The 14,771-nt window shown below is 38.1% G+C and overlaps 2 protein-coding genes across 7 annotated transcripts in view; both read right to left on the bottom strand.

Annotated features, from left to right (window-relative positions):
* Positions 1–14,771, bottom strand: part of LOC115221048 (transient receptor potential cation channel subfamily M member 2-like) — a 706,843-nt gene that overhangs the window by 311,574 nt on the left and 380,498 nt on the right. The window lies entirely within an intron of this gene.
* LOC115221098 (rhophilin-2-B) overlaps positions 1–14,771 on the bottom strand; it is a 109,863-nt gene that overhangs the window by 38,856 nt on the left and 56,236 nt on the right. For both annotated transcript variants that reach the window (XM_029791313.2, XM_029791314.2), the window contains exon 2: positions 5,840–5,955. In XM_029791313.2, coding sequence (XP_029647173.1) covers positions 5,840–5,955 — 116 coding nt within the window. The remainder of the gene's footprint in view (positions 1–5,839; positions 5,956–14,771) is intronic.

The following is a 14,771-nucleotide window of genomic DNA, read 5'->3' as shown; positions in this document are numbered from 1 at the left end:
GTCAGACAGATTACATTGACCCCAGTGCGTAATTGGTACTTGATTTATCGACCCCGAAATTTGAACTCAGAACGTAATGGCAGACGAAATACGGCTACGCATTTCGCCCGGCGTGCTAATGTTTCTGCCAGCTCACCGGTATATCATCATCATCATCAGCATCGTTTCTGAGTTCAAATCCTGCCAGAATCAACTTTGAATCTCCATCCTTCTGGGGTTGATAAAATAAAGTACCATCCCAAAGCAGTCCATTGGTTAAACAGTTTTGTGTGTGTATATGTGTGTTATCTTCTATTTTTATTTTACTTGTTTGAGTCAAATAGCCATGCTGGAGCACCGTCTTGAAATGTTTCAGTTAAACATATCAACCCCAGTACTTTGTTGTTGTTTTTTTGTTTTTTTATCTGGTATTTATTTTATCCTTCTTTTTTGCCAAACTGCAAAATTACAGGGATGTAAATAAACCTGTATCAGATGTCAAGTAGTGGGGAGGCAGACAAACACAGACACAAAGACACACACTCACATTGACTTATATATTTAAACAAATACGAGCTTCAGTACAGTTTCCGTTGATCAAATCCACTCACAAGACATTGATCAGCCCAGGGCTATAGTTGAAAAAACTTTTCTGCAGTACTGCACAACGAGACTGAACCCGAAACCACACAGTTGCAAAGCAGGCTTCTTGACCACATAGCCACATGTGTGTATGTGTGTTTTCGTAATTTAGTCACTATGCGATCATGTTAGCTTCAGTTCTGGAGTCATGCCAGATTATCCAGATATATTATTTATACTGTCAGAGATGTCCTGCTGATCATTAGTGGACAACATTGAATAAAGTCAGAAATGTGTGTGGGTGCATGGGATGTGCATGTTTGTGCGTGTGTTCACGTGTAAGTCCTTCCATGTGTGTGCATCTGTGTGTGTGTGTTTCATATTTAAATACAGATATTAATGCACATCTATATTTATATATTTCTTTACTACCCACAAGGGGCTAAACACAGAGAGGGCAAACAAAGACAGACAAATGGACTAAGTCGATTACATCAACCCCAGTGCATAACTGGTACTTATTTAATCGACCCCGAAAGGAAGAAAGGCAAAGTCAACCTTGGCGGAATTTGAACTCAGATCGTGGCAGCAGACGAAATACTGCTAAGCATTTTGCCTGGCATGCTAACGTTTCTGCCAGCATTTATATTTGTGTGTGGTGTGTGTGTGTGCATGTGTGTGTGTGTGTGTGTGTGTCTATACAAGCAAATCGCTCCCCGCCCAATGGACGGTGCTGAATCATATCTGCTGAATAAAAAGCAATCAGTGTTTTCTGTTCATTAAAAAGTAATTAAAGTATGCCTTATTTCATTAAAATTTTTGGTTTTGTTAAACAAAGTTAAGGCAAAAAAAAAAACTTCTTGAGAAACCAAATTGTTTTTCCTTCCTTCATGCCAAGTTTGAAGAAAATATCTCTTTTGCATCTTACTGTTTTGGTCTCTTAAATATGCTGCATTTTGTGGCATTATTTCAAGCCAGCCAGCTTTTTTTGCACAAACTGCATGTGCATTATTTTGCATATGCGTAGTATCAATTGCAACAGCTGATGTACTTGCGTGTACAAATGCACATTCCCACAGCTTTATCAATTGCATTCTCACCTAGAATTGATTTTTGTAATTTTTTCAAGACTTATACATGCCCTAATACCATCGGTATCTACATATCAAATTTGAGCGCAATCGGATGGAGGATGCCCAAGATCCTAGAAGACACACAGACAGACAGAAGGGATTTTATATAATAGATATGCATGCACACATTCACTCATATAAACTCTCACAAATATTTCTATCAATCTATCAGTCTGCAGTTAGGTAGATAGATAGATACATAAATAGGTACATACATAAAAACAGACAGACAAATAGATAAAGTTAAATAGTTGCATATATATTTATATATATGCACTCACGGAGCGGTTGGCGTTATGAAGGGCATCCAGCTGTAAAAACTCTGCCAGATCAGATTGGAGTCTGGTTCGCCAGACCTCAGTCAAATCGTCCAACCCATGCTAGCATGGAAAGCGGACGTTAACTGATGATGATGATGATGATATATATATATATATATATATATACAACTATTTACCTAACTCTTCCACCACTCTCTCTTTCTCTCCACAGAAACACTCACACACACTTACATTCATATATATGTATGTATATATATATATATATATATATATATATATTATATATATACAACTATTTACCTAACTCTTCCACCACTCTCTCTTTCTCTCCACAGAAACACTCACACACACTTACATTCATATATATGTATGTATATATATATATATATATATATATATATATATATGTGCATGTGTGTGTGTATATTACAACTCAAAAAGCGCACCAGGTGTCACTCAACAGCCCCCACCCCACTACCACCACCAACAACAACAACAAATGAACTTACTGTAAATGCATATTGTTGCAATATGTAAACATCGTCACATGACATAAGACAAGGACAGAATGTTAGCAGTGGGGGGACGGGAGGTGGGCAGCGTGTTTAGTGGTGACAGAATTCTCAGCAATAACACACACTCACATTCTAACTACCATGCAATTACACACATCAGCACATCACGCATTTTAACACTTGTATCTCACACACACACGCTTTCTTTCTCTCATATTCCCACACTCATATTCACACCACACACAGAGTCTCTTTCTCACACACACACACACACACTCATACACTCACATATACTACAGTTGAATCATAAAATTAATAAAATGCAAACAATGGTGCAAAGGTGCACTCTAACCTCTAAATAATGCACACATGCAGGGCCAGTACTATGCACTGGGAAAAAATGTATATATTGGGTTGTTCGGAAAGTTTGTGCCAATTTTTAAAGGAAAGAAAAAGGTCAATAAATATTTGCCTTTACGTTTTTAATCAACCAAATATGAACCATTTTGTTGCACAATGCGTCTCCATCTTTCCTTTAACTTGAAAATACCCTCTAACCAGAATTGAGGTGGTTTCATGGCAAAGAATTCATCAAGGTATCTTTTTACATCATCCAAGGAATTGAAACTTTTACCATTAAGACTATTCTGCATAAGTGGAAATCCGAAGGAGCAATATCTGGTGAATATGGAGGGTGGGGTAACACATCCCAGCCGAGCTGCAGCAATTTTTGTCTGGTTCCCAAAGCATCAAGTGCCGAAAATGAACTTTCTTATCATCCATATTAAAGGGTTACAGAATTAACACAGGTTATAGGAACATAAACCTTCTTCCACAAAAAGATAGCTTAAACTGTGCTCTAAATGGAGGTGTAGTCAAATCCTATTTTATGGACTCAACCGTGTTCTAAAATAAGTCGAAAGGTAAGCTACTATAAATCGGCATGAACCTTCCGGACAACTCAATATATGTGTATATATACAAGGGGGTGCTGAAAAGTTCCTGGCTTTAATGTTATCACAAAAGGCCTGATTGAAGGCCCAACTTTCCAAGTTCTTTTACAGGGCTTAGAAAAACTGAAGGACTACTGCAATAAGTGTGTAAATCTGAGAGGGGAATATGTTGAACAAAGTCATAATCAATTGATCTTCTTGTATTTTCTTTTACCCAAAGCCACGAACTATTCAGCCCCCCCTCATATATAACCACACATGTGCACGGACGCACGCACACACACACACACACACACACACTTACAACCACTTTCCTCACTACTACATACCTACTTGTTTGAAGGGTCTTATTCTTGGTCTTGCAAGTAACTTGGCAACCCCACTAGTGCTAGTGCCACGATAACAGCACCTACCACACTCTGTAAAGTGGTTGGCATTAGGAAGGGGCATCCAATTGTTGAAACCATGCCAAAGTAGACATTGGAACTCAGATGCGGAGTTGTGAGGTGAGGAGGAGCTGTGTCATCAGATTCTGTTGAAACCATCCAACCCATGCTGCTGTCTGAAGCACCCCTTGAGTCTGTCTCACATACCCCCACCCAATACACATGTGCACATCAGTGGGGGTGGAGGAGGTTAGCCTATCCAGGTTTATGCAGTAAACCCAAAAATGTCATCTTCATAAAACATCGTTGGGGCTGGGGGGTGGGATACAGGTCACCCCCAACTCCCACCTTTCCAGTTGCTACAATGAAGATAGCTGTTAAATGACAGTGATAATGTGTGTGTGTGTGTGTGTATGTGTGTATGTGTGTGTGTGTGTGTGGTGTGTGTGTGTGTGTGTGTGTATGTGTGTGTCTCTACATACACACACACATGCACTCGTAGACACTATGTACTCTCACCAGACATTACAGGTGTTGAAATAATAACATCTGTCATTTCTTTGTGACAAACAATTTAAATATTTCCTTTTTTCCCCATCATTTACAATATGGCAGTTATCCAATTATATGTCCACTTCCTTCAGTCTGTGACATAATTCCACTCAGTCTAAAGACCTGGGCAACATTTCTACAATTAATTTACACTTCCTCTTATTATTATCAAATAGGTACAAGCATAGCTACATGATTAAGAAGCATGCTTCCCAAAACAAGGTTTTGAGTTCTATCCCCCTGTGCAACACTTCAAACACTGCTCTCAATAACCCTGAACTGATCAATGCCTTATATATATATATATGGTAAATAGGCGTAGGAGTGGGTGTGTGGTAAGTAGCTTGCTTACCAACCACCTGGTTCCAGGTTCAGTCTCACTGTGTGGCACCTTGGGCAAATGTCTTCTACTATAGTGTGGACGTTAAAATGACGATGATGACGACCAATGCAACATCAACATCAACATCAACAATTCGTATATCGAGCTATGAAGGGGTTTCTACAATGAGCAATGAAATTTCCTTGAAATCCCACTTTTGTCTTAAATCAGAGAAGATATTTTGGATAACATGGACCTAAGAAAAGAAAAGACAGGACAGTCATGGCTGGAATATATTTGATAATAGTTTTGCAGGATGAAGACTGACCTAGGTTTAAACAGCAAGAAAAATAAATGTTTCTTTCTTTCTCTCCTCTCTCACCTCCACTTCTTGTGGTGTGCAGTGGTGGTGGTGGTGTGTGGGGGGGGTTAAAGGTGGCATATAGTGATGGTGGCAGAGGTTACATTTTATGATGGTTGTGGTTGAGGTGGTGGTGGTGGTGGTGGTGGTGGTGGTGGTGGTATTCATAGTGGTATTGTAAGTGCAATGGTGGTGGAAGCTGTAGTGGTGTTGGTGGTTATAGGCAAGTCCTGACTGAGCAGACCAGTGATGACAGATTTCCAGCCATGACAACCATCCTGTCTTCCTCTTAGATACAGTAATGTGTGATTTGAAGATTTAGCTGCTATTTCTAGCAGGCTACGTGATGACATACAAGCTTCCCCTCCTCCACTGTTGGCCCACAATTGCAGGATTTGGAGTGGTGGCAGTGATGGAGAAGATGATGATGAGAATAACAATAATAATAATAATAATAATCATTTCTATTGTAGACCACAAGGCCTGAAATTTGAGGGCAGGTGGCTAGTTGATTATATCGACCCCAGTGCGCAACTGGTACTTATTTTATTACCCCAAAGGATGAAAGTCAAAGTTGATCTCGGCATTAAGGGGAGGAGGATGCTGGTGATGGAAACTGCTATGACAACAATGGCAATGGCAATAATGACAACAATGAGAATGATGATGACCCCCAGTACTTATGGGGGTCCAATCACGACAATGAGTATGATGGTAACCCCAATACTAATGGGAGTCCACCATCAGGATGCAAATTAAACTGAAAACAACCCACCTGAAGAGATTCTCTGCCCCTGCTCGTAATCGCAGTTCTTTGTCAATTTCATCATTCAACTTTGACCTCCGAGTTTGTAGTCTGCCGCGAGCTGTTTGATTCAAAACGTCAACAAGCTGTAAAATAGATAAATGAATGAATAAATAAATAAGTAAATAGATAAATATCTTATTTACTTTATCTTTCATCTTTTATTTTTCGTTTCAATCATTGGACTTCAGCCATGCTGGAGCACCACTTCAAACAATTTAGTTGAACAAACTCACTCTAGTACTTATTTTTGATTACAAATAAGTTCACCACCATCAATTCATTGCAGGGAAAGTCCACTGCCATCAATTCACCAGGAAGAAAGTTCGACGTGAGGAAAGTTCACCACAAAGAAAGTTTACCAAGAAAATATATCCATAGTATCTCACCAGTAATAGTTTCCTTGTGGTAAACTTTCCCAGTGGTGGATTGATGAAGGTGAATAATATATAGTCAATGCATACATACATATATATATATATATATATATATATAAGACATATATATGTATATATATATGTCTTATATACGTGTTTTTTTTTGTATAATATATAAATAAATAAATGGAGTTTAACGCAGGTGTTATTCAAATTCTTTTACTTCCGACACATGTTTCAAAGACATCACTGATATTATTCCAAAGGAATAAAATGGTGTAAAACAATGTAATCTTCTCTTCAGGGGAGTGAAGAAATGAAACTCGTCAATAAGACATTTTAACAGAAAATGATGGATATGTATAGTGATTAACTGAATGCTATTAATATTATTTGAAAAAATGTTATATGATATAACGTCAGAAGTAGCCTATAGAAAGAGGAGGGATAAATTAAAGAAAAACTAAATAAATGAGAAGTATATGACTATATGTATATTAAAAAAAACCTTATATATTAGGCAAATATATATTTAGTGAATGTGAAATATAAAAAGAAAATTAATGTTTAAATTATATATAATGATAGAGATCACTTATATGAACTAAAGGTGTGTTTTTGCCAGTGTTTACATCGGTATGCACACTCTATAACCGTGTTTACTAGGGGATTTTTAGAAAAAATAATGAGAAATAGTTCAGAATTACAGAGAAGACAGAATTCCTTGCCTTTGTCATAAGGTATCGAGATTGAGAGAATCAACCAATCTAAATTAAACTGTTTATTGTGGTCTTTTAGATCCCAAATTAATTTACTGAGCCCTGTACTGTTATGTTTATTCCTATCTCTAAATGTCGAGTAATGGTTAGAAATCCTTCTAGATAACTGTAAAGACATGCTTCCAATATAAAAATATACTTGATTATGAGTAGTAATTTTACACTGGTATATTGAATTTTTAATTTTAGAGTTATCTGACATAAACTTGATTCTGTTGGAATTGACTTCAGATAAAATAACCTTGTTATTAATATTTCTAGAGGGATGGATGATATTAGCTAAATTAATGTTAGTACTAGTAAATGTATTAATATTTAACAGGTTGTTATTATGTGAAGAGATAATTTGTAAGAGATTTTTAGTGTTAGTACAAAAAATTTCACGTAAACCCAAAGTATCTACCTTTAAAAACAAGGAGTTACAACCTTTTTACTCGTGTGATTTTTTGCTACCCTGGTAACTATTTATATATTTTTTTCCATGTTAATTGTTAACAAGGAAAAATACACACATCTATTTATATATATATATAATATATATATATATATATATATATATATATATGTGTGTGTGTGTGTGTGTGTCTTACTTACTGGACATGTTATTATTAAGTCTGGCATTTATTCTGTCAGTCTATTTTGCAGAATTACTGAATTACGGGAACATAAACAAACCAACACCACTTGTCAACCAATGTCGGAGACAAACACACAAATCTGACACACCATGCACAGACATCTGACACCGACATCCACACACGCTCTTACTGGTCATGTTTCTGTTGGCCTCCAAGTTCCCACCAAGGTGTCACCAGCTTCCTGTCCAGCCCAACAGGTCAAGAAATTCTCCTTTCCAGTATCGCTGAAGTGCCAATCTCATTTCTAACAACACCATTTGACCTGCCTTGACCAATTGTAGCCCCCTGTTTCCAGTAACCAGCTTGGACTTCCTATATCTCTTCATTCAGTGTACTGGGCCTGAATGAGCTAGGTCTGTATACGATGAGCGTGAAACTTTAAGTTGCATGGAACCAAGCCAAGCTGTTTTAAATAACACACACACACACACACACACACACACACACACACATTAAGCATGCTAAAAGTGGACATTAAAACCACGATGATGGCAACAGCCATGATGATGATGATGATGATGACAACGATGGTAATGATTACTGATGTTGATGATGACAATCATAATGATGATGATTGTGATGACTACAGCAATGATGACATTGATGCCAACAATAAAGATGATGATGACAATGACAACGGCAACGATGATGATGATGATGATGATAATGACGATGAAGATGATGACGAAGATGCAGCAGTAGATGATGAAAATGATGATGATACACACATGCCTGCACACACACACACACACACACACACACACACACACATGCAAATAGGCTTGGGGTGTGCTTTATGTGGGTGGGCATAAAAGGAAATAGTTATGGAGATAGATTCACATGTCTTAAAAGGACAAACCTCTCAAAAGGTCAAATCCAAAGTCTTTCATTTTTTTTGTGTTGCTTAACCTTTCAAGGAAGTGAATTAAGGGTGGGGGTGGGTTGGGAGGGGGGAGTGCTGCCAGATTGATAACAAATATTATTTGAACATATAGCAGGGTGTGGTGGAAATGAGTCAGGGGCGGGTAATGGTTGGATGGAGCTGAGGTAGGGTGTCATTGTCATGGAATACCCTTTTTTATTTTTCCCAGGGATTGATCTTATGGAAAATTTGTAGTTTTTGTTGTTGCATTCTCAACTGTTGTTGTTGATGATGATGGTGATGATTATTATTATTACAACTCGAATGTTGGAGGGGACACAGTTGATTTAGCATGAACCTGGTCAGTTTTGAACTCTCTTTCTTTCTCTCTACCCTTCTCTTTCTTGTTTCTCTTCCCTCTCACTTTCACATACACACATGCACACACACACACATACATACATACACACACACATATATATCAAACTCACCCTGGAACAATTATAACTACAACATGTGGTGGGGGAATTTAACCCAAGGAGTGAAACCACTTCAATAGTCATTCAATTTGTTAGAAACAACAACCAAATCCCTTTCAAATTGTTCCACTGTCTTAAAAGAACTATTATTAATAGTAATAATAATAATAATAATAATAATAATAATAATAATAATAATAATAATAATAATAATAATAATGATGATGATGAGGATGATGATGATGATAATTTGTTTTGACCCACAAAGGCCCAAGACACTGAGAACAATACAAGCCTATAAATAGTAGTGCAGAGGGAGTGGGGTTACATGGAGGGAAAACAAATCAATGAAAACAAAAGATTTACTATAAGAATGATTTCAACATGAAAAGTTTCCCAATTAGAAGGAGAACCTAGAATAATTTAGGGAAAACCCCAAGCAAAACCCACATTTCGTCTGCCACTACATTCTGAGTTCAAATTCCACCGAGGTCGACTTTGCTTTTCATCCTTTCGGGGTTGATAAATTAAGTACCAGTTACGCACTGGGGTCAATATAATCGACTTAATCCGTTTGTCTGTCCTTGTTTGTCTCCTCTCTGTGTTTAGCCCCTTGTGGGTAGTAAAAAAATAGGTACTTGAAGAATTTGATGAGGCACTTGTCCACGGAAGAAATTACCTATCTTCAAAACTTGCAGATGAATCTACGACATAACTTCTTTTGTCATAACTGACAAAACAGAGTAAAGGGTAAAGACCCTCTTCAGTCACAAATGACCATGATATTGCACTTTGAAAGTTCCTCTCCTAGGTTGTTTGTGGAAGACCAGCAGTTACCCATACCTACTGGTCTCCCCTCTCAGTGCCACCGATGTTATCGAAGGGAACAGCAAAGGCCAATACAGCTTGGCACCAGTGATGTCGCAACTCATTTCTACAGCTGAGCGAACTGGAACAGCTTGAAATAAAGTGTCTTGCTCAAAGAACACAACACACAGCCTGGTCCAGGAATCGAACTCACAACCTCACAATTGTAAGCCCGATGCTCTAACCACTGAGCCATGAAATAGCAATGATAACAATGATGATGTTGACAGTAATAATAATAGTAATAATCCTTTCTACTAAATGCACAAGACCTGAAATTTTGTAGGGGAGGGAACTATTCAATTACATGAACCCCAAAAGGATGAAAGGCAAAGTTGACCTCGGCTGTATTTGAACTCAGAACATAAAGATGGATAAAATGTTGTGAAGCATTTTGCCCCCCTGCGTCCTAACAATTCTGCCAGCTTGCCGCCTAAATAATAATAATAATAATAATAATAATCCTTTCTCCTATAGGCACAAGGCCTAAAATTTGAAGGGAGGAGACAAATACATATCGACACTCCTAAAATACTAAAATGATGAGATGGTCACTGACTGAATGTTTTTCATTACAGATCTGCTCAAATCAGGTCTTTTCTTGGGGCTAAACAACATTTGAAAAATAGAAACAAAGGTGAAGGTCAGTAGCTAGAGCACCAGTAGTAGATTGTACAACTAGTGGTGGTGGCTAGTAGTGGTAGTGGTGGTGGCTAGTAGTAGTAGTAGTAGTAGTAGTAGTAGTAGTAGTAGTGGTGGTGGTGGTGGTGGTGGTGGTGGTGGGTTGTAGTAGAGGTGATGGTAGTTAGTGGATAATAGTGGTAGTAACTGTAGTCATAGTACTGATGGTAGTGGTTGCAATTATAGTTGTGGTGGTGGTGGTGGCTGACAGTAGCAAAAGCCGTAGTAATAGTGTTGTGGTGCTTCTAAGCAACAGATTAATCCATCTCCACCACTCCAATAACAATTATCTTGCCATTATAGAGACAAGTTCACTCTCTCTCTCTCCTCCCTCTCTGTGTCTCCTTCCTCTCCTTTCTTTCCCCCTCCTCTCTCTCTCTCTCACTCCTGCTTCAGGGAGAAAGGAGGAGGTGATGAAACCAGGGCGGAAGGGTGAGGTTGATAGGTGCAGGGTTTGGAGTGTTTGTTTGGGGAGGAGGGGTGTAGTAGAGGACAAAACATTCCTTACTTATAATTGCTTCACACACACATACACACATGCACGTGCATATACAAACACAGACACAGATGGGATGCTTACATAGATATACGCAACACAGATATGTACCACACGCATTGACATAAATATATACATGCATACATACATACATACATACATACATACCATATTTTCTGGCATACAAGTTGACTTGGGATATAGTCTAAAGCAGTGGTCCTCAACCAGGGTCCACATAAGATTCTGTCATTAAAATTTATGTGCAAGAAACTGGTTTTATTTCTACCATGCTCAAAATTTTATAGTTATCTGGTAACTTTGAGTTATCAATCGCTGATAATCCAGCCTCGGCCTGTTTCGTAATTTCCATCCCGCGACTTCTGTCTGACAATGTTCCAGCATATACTCACCCCAAGCTCTTGACGGGGTTTTCTTTGACTGTTGGAATGCTTTCTTCAGCTATTCGAAACTTAAATTCCTTCTGTACTCCCTTAACAGATGTCAGACAACGCAGCTACTTTTGCTCTGAACTGCATCCTTGACCACCTCACATGTTCGTCGAGTCTCAAGAGGGTATTCTGCATGATTTGTTTATCTGTAGCTAGAAGTGTCACATGGCGATCTTTCGGTACTAGTAACATAACTGCCAATTATAAACCCACGTGGGTTTATTTACATTTCTGAAGAAAAAAGATACCCTTCCTCCAACCCTTAACCCTAACCCTAACCCTAAACCTACATATATAAAAAAATTAAAGTTTTACGGAAAGTGACGATCTTCTTCTTTAAATGTAAACAAATACACGTGATGTAAATGGGACTCGTATCGAAAGAATGCCGTGTCACATTATCCATAAAAACTTTCTTAGGCGATTGTACATGGGCGATTTGTTCCGAAAAATCTACACCTTTCAAAATCATTTCCATGACTAAGATAAACCAGATGACAGATATTGTACAGCTAGCAGCAGCAATGCCAATCTCCAATCAGTGCCAATCTGTTGTAAAATCTCCAGCTGTAAACCTCATTTCGAAACTGTCATAGTACATCCTCATTGTTTTGATCACTTTGTCAGGAATGTGGAAGTGGTCCATGGCTCTTATCAGTAATTCGTGTGGCACTGAGACATATGCATTAGCTAGGTGAAGCCATACCACGTACAGACTTTTCTTGTTCTGTTTGGCATCCTGGATTGCTTTCCAAATCAAAAAACAGTGTTCAATGAATCCAGGGATCCTGGGGATTCTGGCCTTTTGAACAGATTCATCAACAGATCCATTATTCTGTAAATATGTCACTGTTCTCCTCGACAGAATTCCCATAAAGATCTTGCCTTCCACATTCAATAAGGATATCGGCCTAAACTGTTTTATAGTCTCTGCATTGGCCTCCTTCGGCAGATCAGACTGGAGCCTGGTGCAGCCTCCTGGCTTCCCAGACCCCAGTCGAACCATCCAACTCATGCTAGATGGAAAGCAGACGTTAAACGATGATGATGATGATATATATAAATATATGCACATATACACACATACATGTACATGCCTACATATACATGTATATATACATGTACATATGGGTACAGGACGTCAAAAAAACATGAACAAAATGATGTATGTATATATATATATATATATATATATATATATATATATGCCTCAGAAAGAAGAAATGGAGCAGGCAGGACGAGAGAATATGTGGGACAAAAAGTTGCTGAAGATGTCACAGAATGTGTGATGAAAGAACTTTGACAAATAGACTAATAATAGTAAAAGAGGTGAAGTGAACATCAAATAAATAGTGTGAGTTCAACTGGCAAAAGATGACTCCTCAAATTTAACAATGCCTGTTTGAACACACAATTTCACATCAAAATTTTTGCAAAACAAATACATATAGGCAAAGGAGTGGCTGTGTGGTAAGTAGCTTCTTTACGAACCACATGGTTCTGGGTTCAGTCCCACTGCATAGCACCTTGGGCAAGTGTCTTCTACTATAGCCTCGGGCCGACAAAAACCTTGTGAGTGGATTTGGTAGACGGAAACTGAAAGAAGCCTGTCATATATATGTATATGTGTATGTATATATATATATATATATATATATATGTGTGTGTGTGTGTGTATCTGTTTGTCCCCCCCCCCAACATCGCTTGACAACCGATGTTGGTGTGTTTACGTCCCCGTAACTTAGTGGGTCGGTAAAAGAGACCGATAGAATAAGTACTAGGCTTACAAAGAATAAGCCCTGGGGTCGATTTGCTTGACTAAAGGCGGTGCTCCAGCATGGCCGCGGTGAAATGACTGAAACAAGTAAATGAGTATATGTTCATAGGCACAGGTGTTTTTGTATGTTAAAAAGCTTGCTTCCCAACCATATGTGTCCAGGTTCAGTCCCACGCTTGGCACTTTGGGCGAGTGCTTTCTACTTTAGCCTTGGGCCAACCAAAGCCTCACAAGTGGATTTGGTAGGCAGAAACTGAAAGAAACCCATCGTATATGTGTGTGTGTGTGTGTTGGTTCGTTTACGTCCCCATTACTTAGAAGTTCGGCAAAAGGGTCTGTTGAAATAAGTACTAAGCTTTAAAAAATAAGTTCTGGAGTCAATTTGTTCAACTAAAACCCCACAAGGTGGTGCTCCAGCATGGCCACAGCCAAATGACTGAAGCAAGTAAAGTAATAAAAGAATGTGTGTTTGTGCATGCATGCGTGTGTATGCTTGTGAAGGCGCATGGCCTAGTGGTTTGGGCATTGCCCTCACAATCGCTAGATTATAGGTTTGATTCCAAGACTAGGCAGTATGTTGTGTTTTTCAGCAAAACACTTCATTTCGCATTGTTCCAGTGCCCTCTTTTGATCAGGGCGCAATGTTAACCTGCTTACCCAGCCAGTGGTATGGTATCATTCAAAATGCAAAAGCAATGCAAAGTACATTATGACCTATGATGTGTAACAACATCTGATTGCCTGGTCAGTCACATGCTCACATAATATGTGTGTATGTGTGTATTGTATGTATGTATATGTGTATATATATATAAATATATATATATTTTTTTTCTTATATATATATATATGTGTGTGTGTGTGTGTATGTAGATATGTGTGTGTGTGCATGTATATGTATATATGCATGTGTGTATGTATGTAGGGAGAGTTCACAAAGAAACAAAAGACAAAGACAGGTGGTGTACAAAACAAACAGATGTATTAGTATAACGCTCAGGAATAGAAAAAGTCTTTTATGTTTTGAGCCTACGCTCTTCTACAGAAAGGGACACAGAAAGAAACAAGGAGAGAAAAATGTGTATGTATGTATATCCCTGCATATAAGTACATTATGCATGTATATCTATAATATATATATATATATATATATATGTAACAGACTTTGACCTCAATTTCAATGAAAGACTCATACTTTTTTTTAAATTTTCATGAACAAAAATGCGGATGTTCCAAGTGAATGCCTACGTCATCAAAACTAACGAATCAAACTTGCTGAACTCAAATAACTCAAGCTTTAGATGAGCCAATGAAGGAGGCAGAAATATCTGAAAGTAGTAAAACATTTGAACAAAGAGCTTAAGGCAGCCATGCATTCACGACAAGTTCTATTCAATATGTATTGAATTCATCAACCAGTTTCACCAAATATGAAGAGACTGCACAACAACAACCTATTCTATACTAGCTTAAGTACACTGGGACAGCTGACACTTG

Source organism: Octopus sinensis, linkage group LG17, assembly GCF_006345805.1.
Source record: "Octopus sinensis linkage group LG17, ASM634580v1, whole genome shotgun sequence".
Lineage (NCBI taxonomy): Eukaryota > Metazoa > Mollusca > Cephalopoda > Octopoda > Octopodidae > Octopus > Octopus sinensis.
Note: the sequence above shows the minus strand (reverse complement) of the source record. Positions and strands in the feature narration are given on the sequence as shown.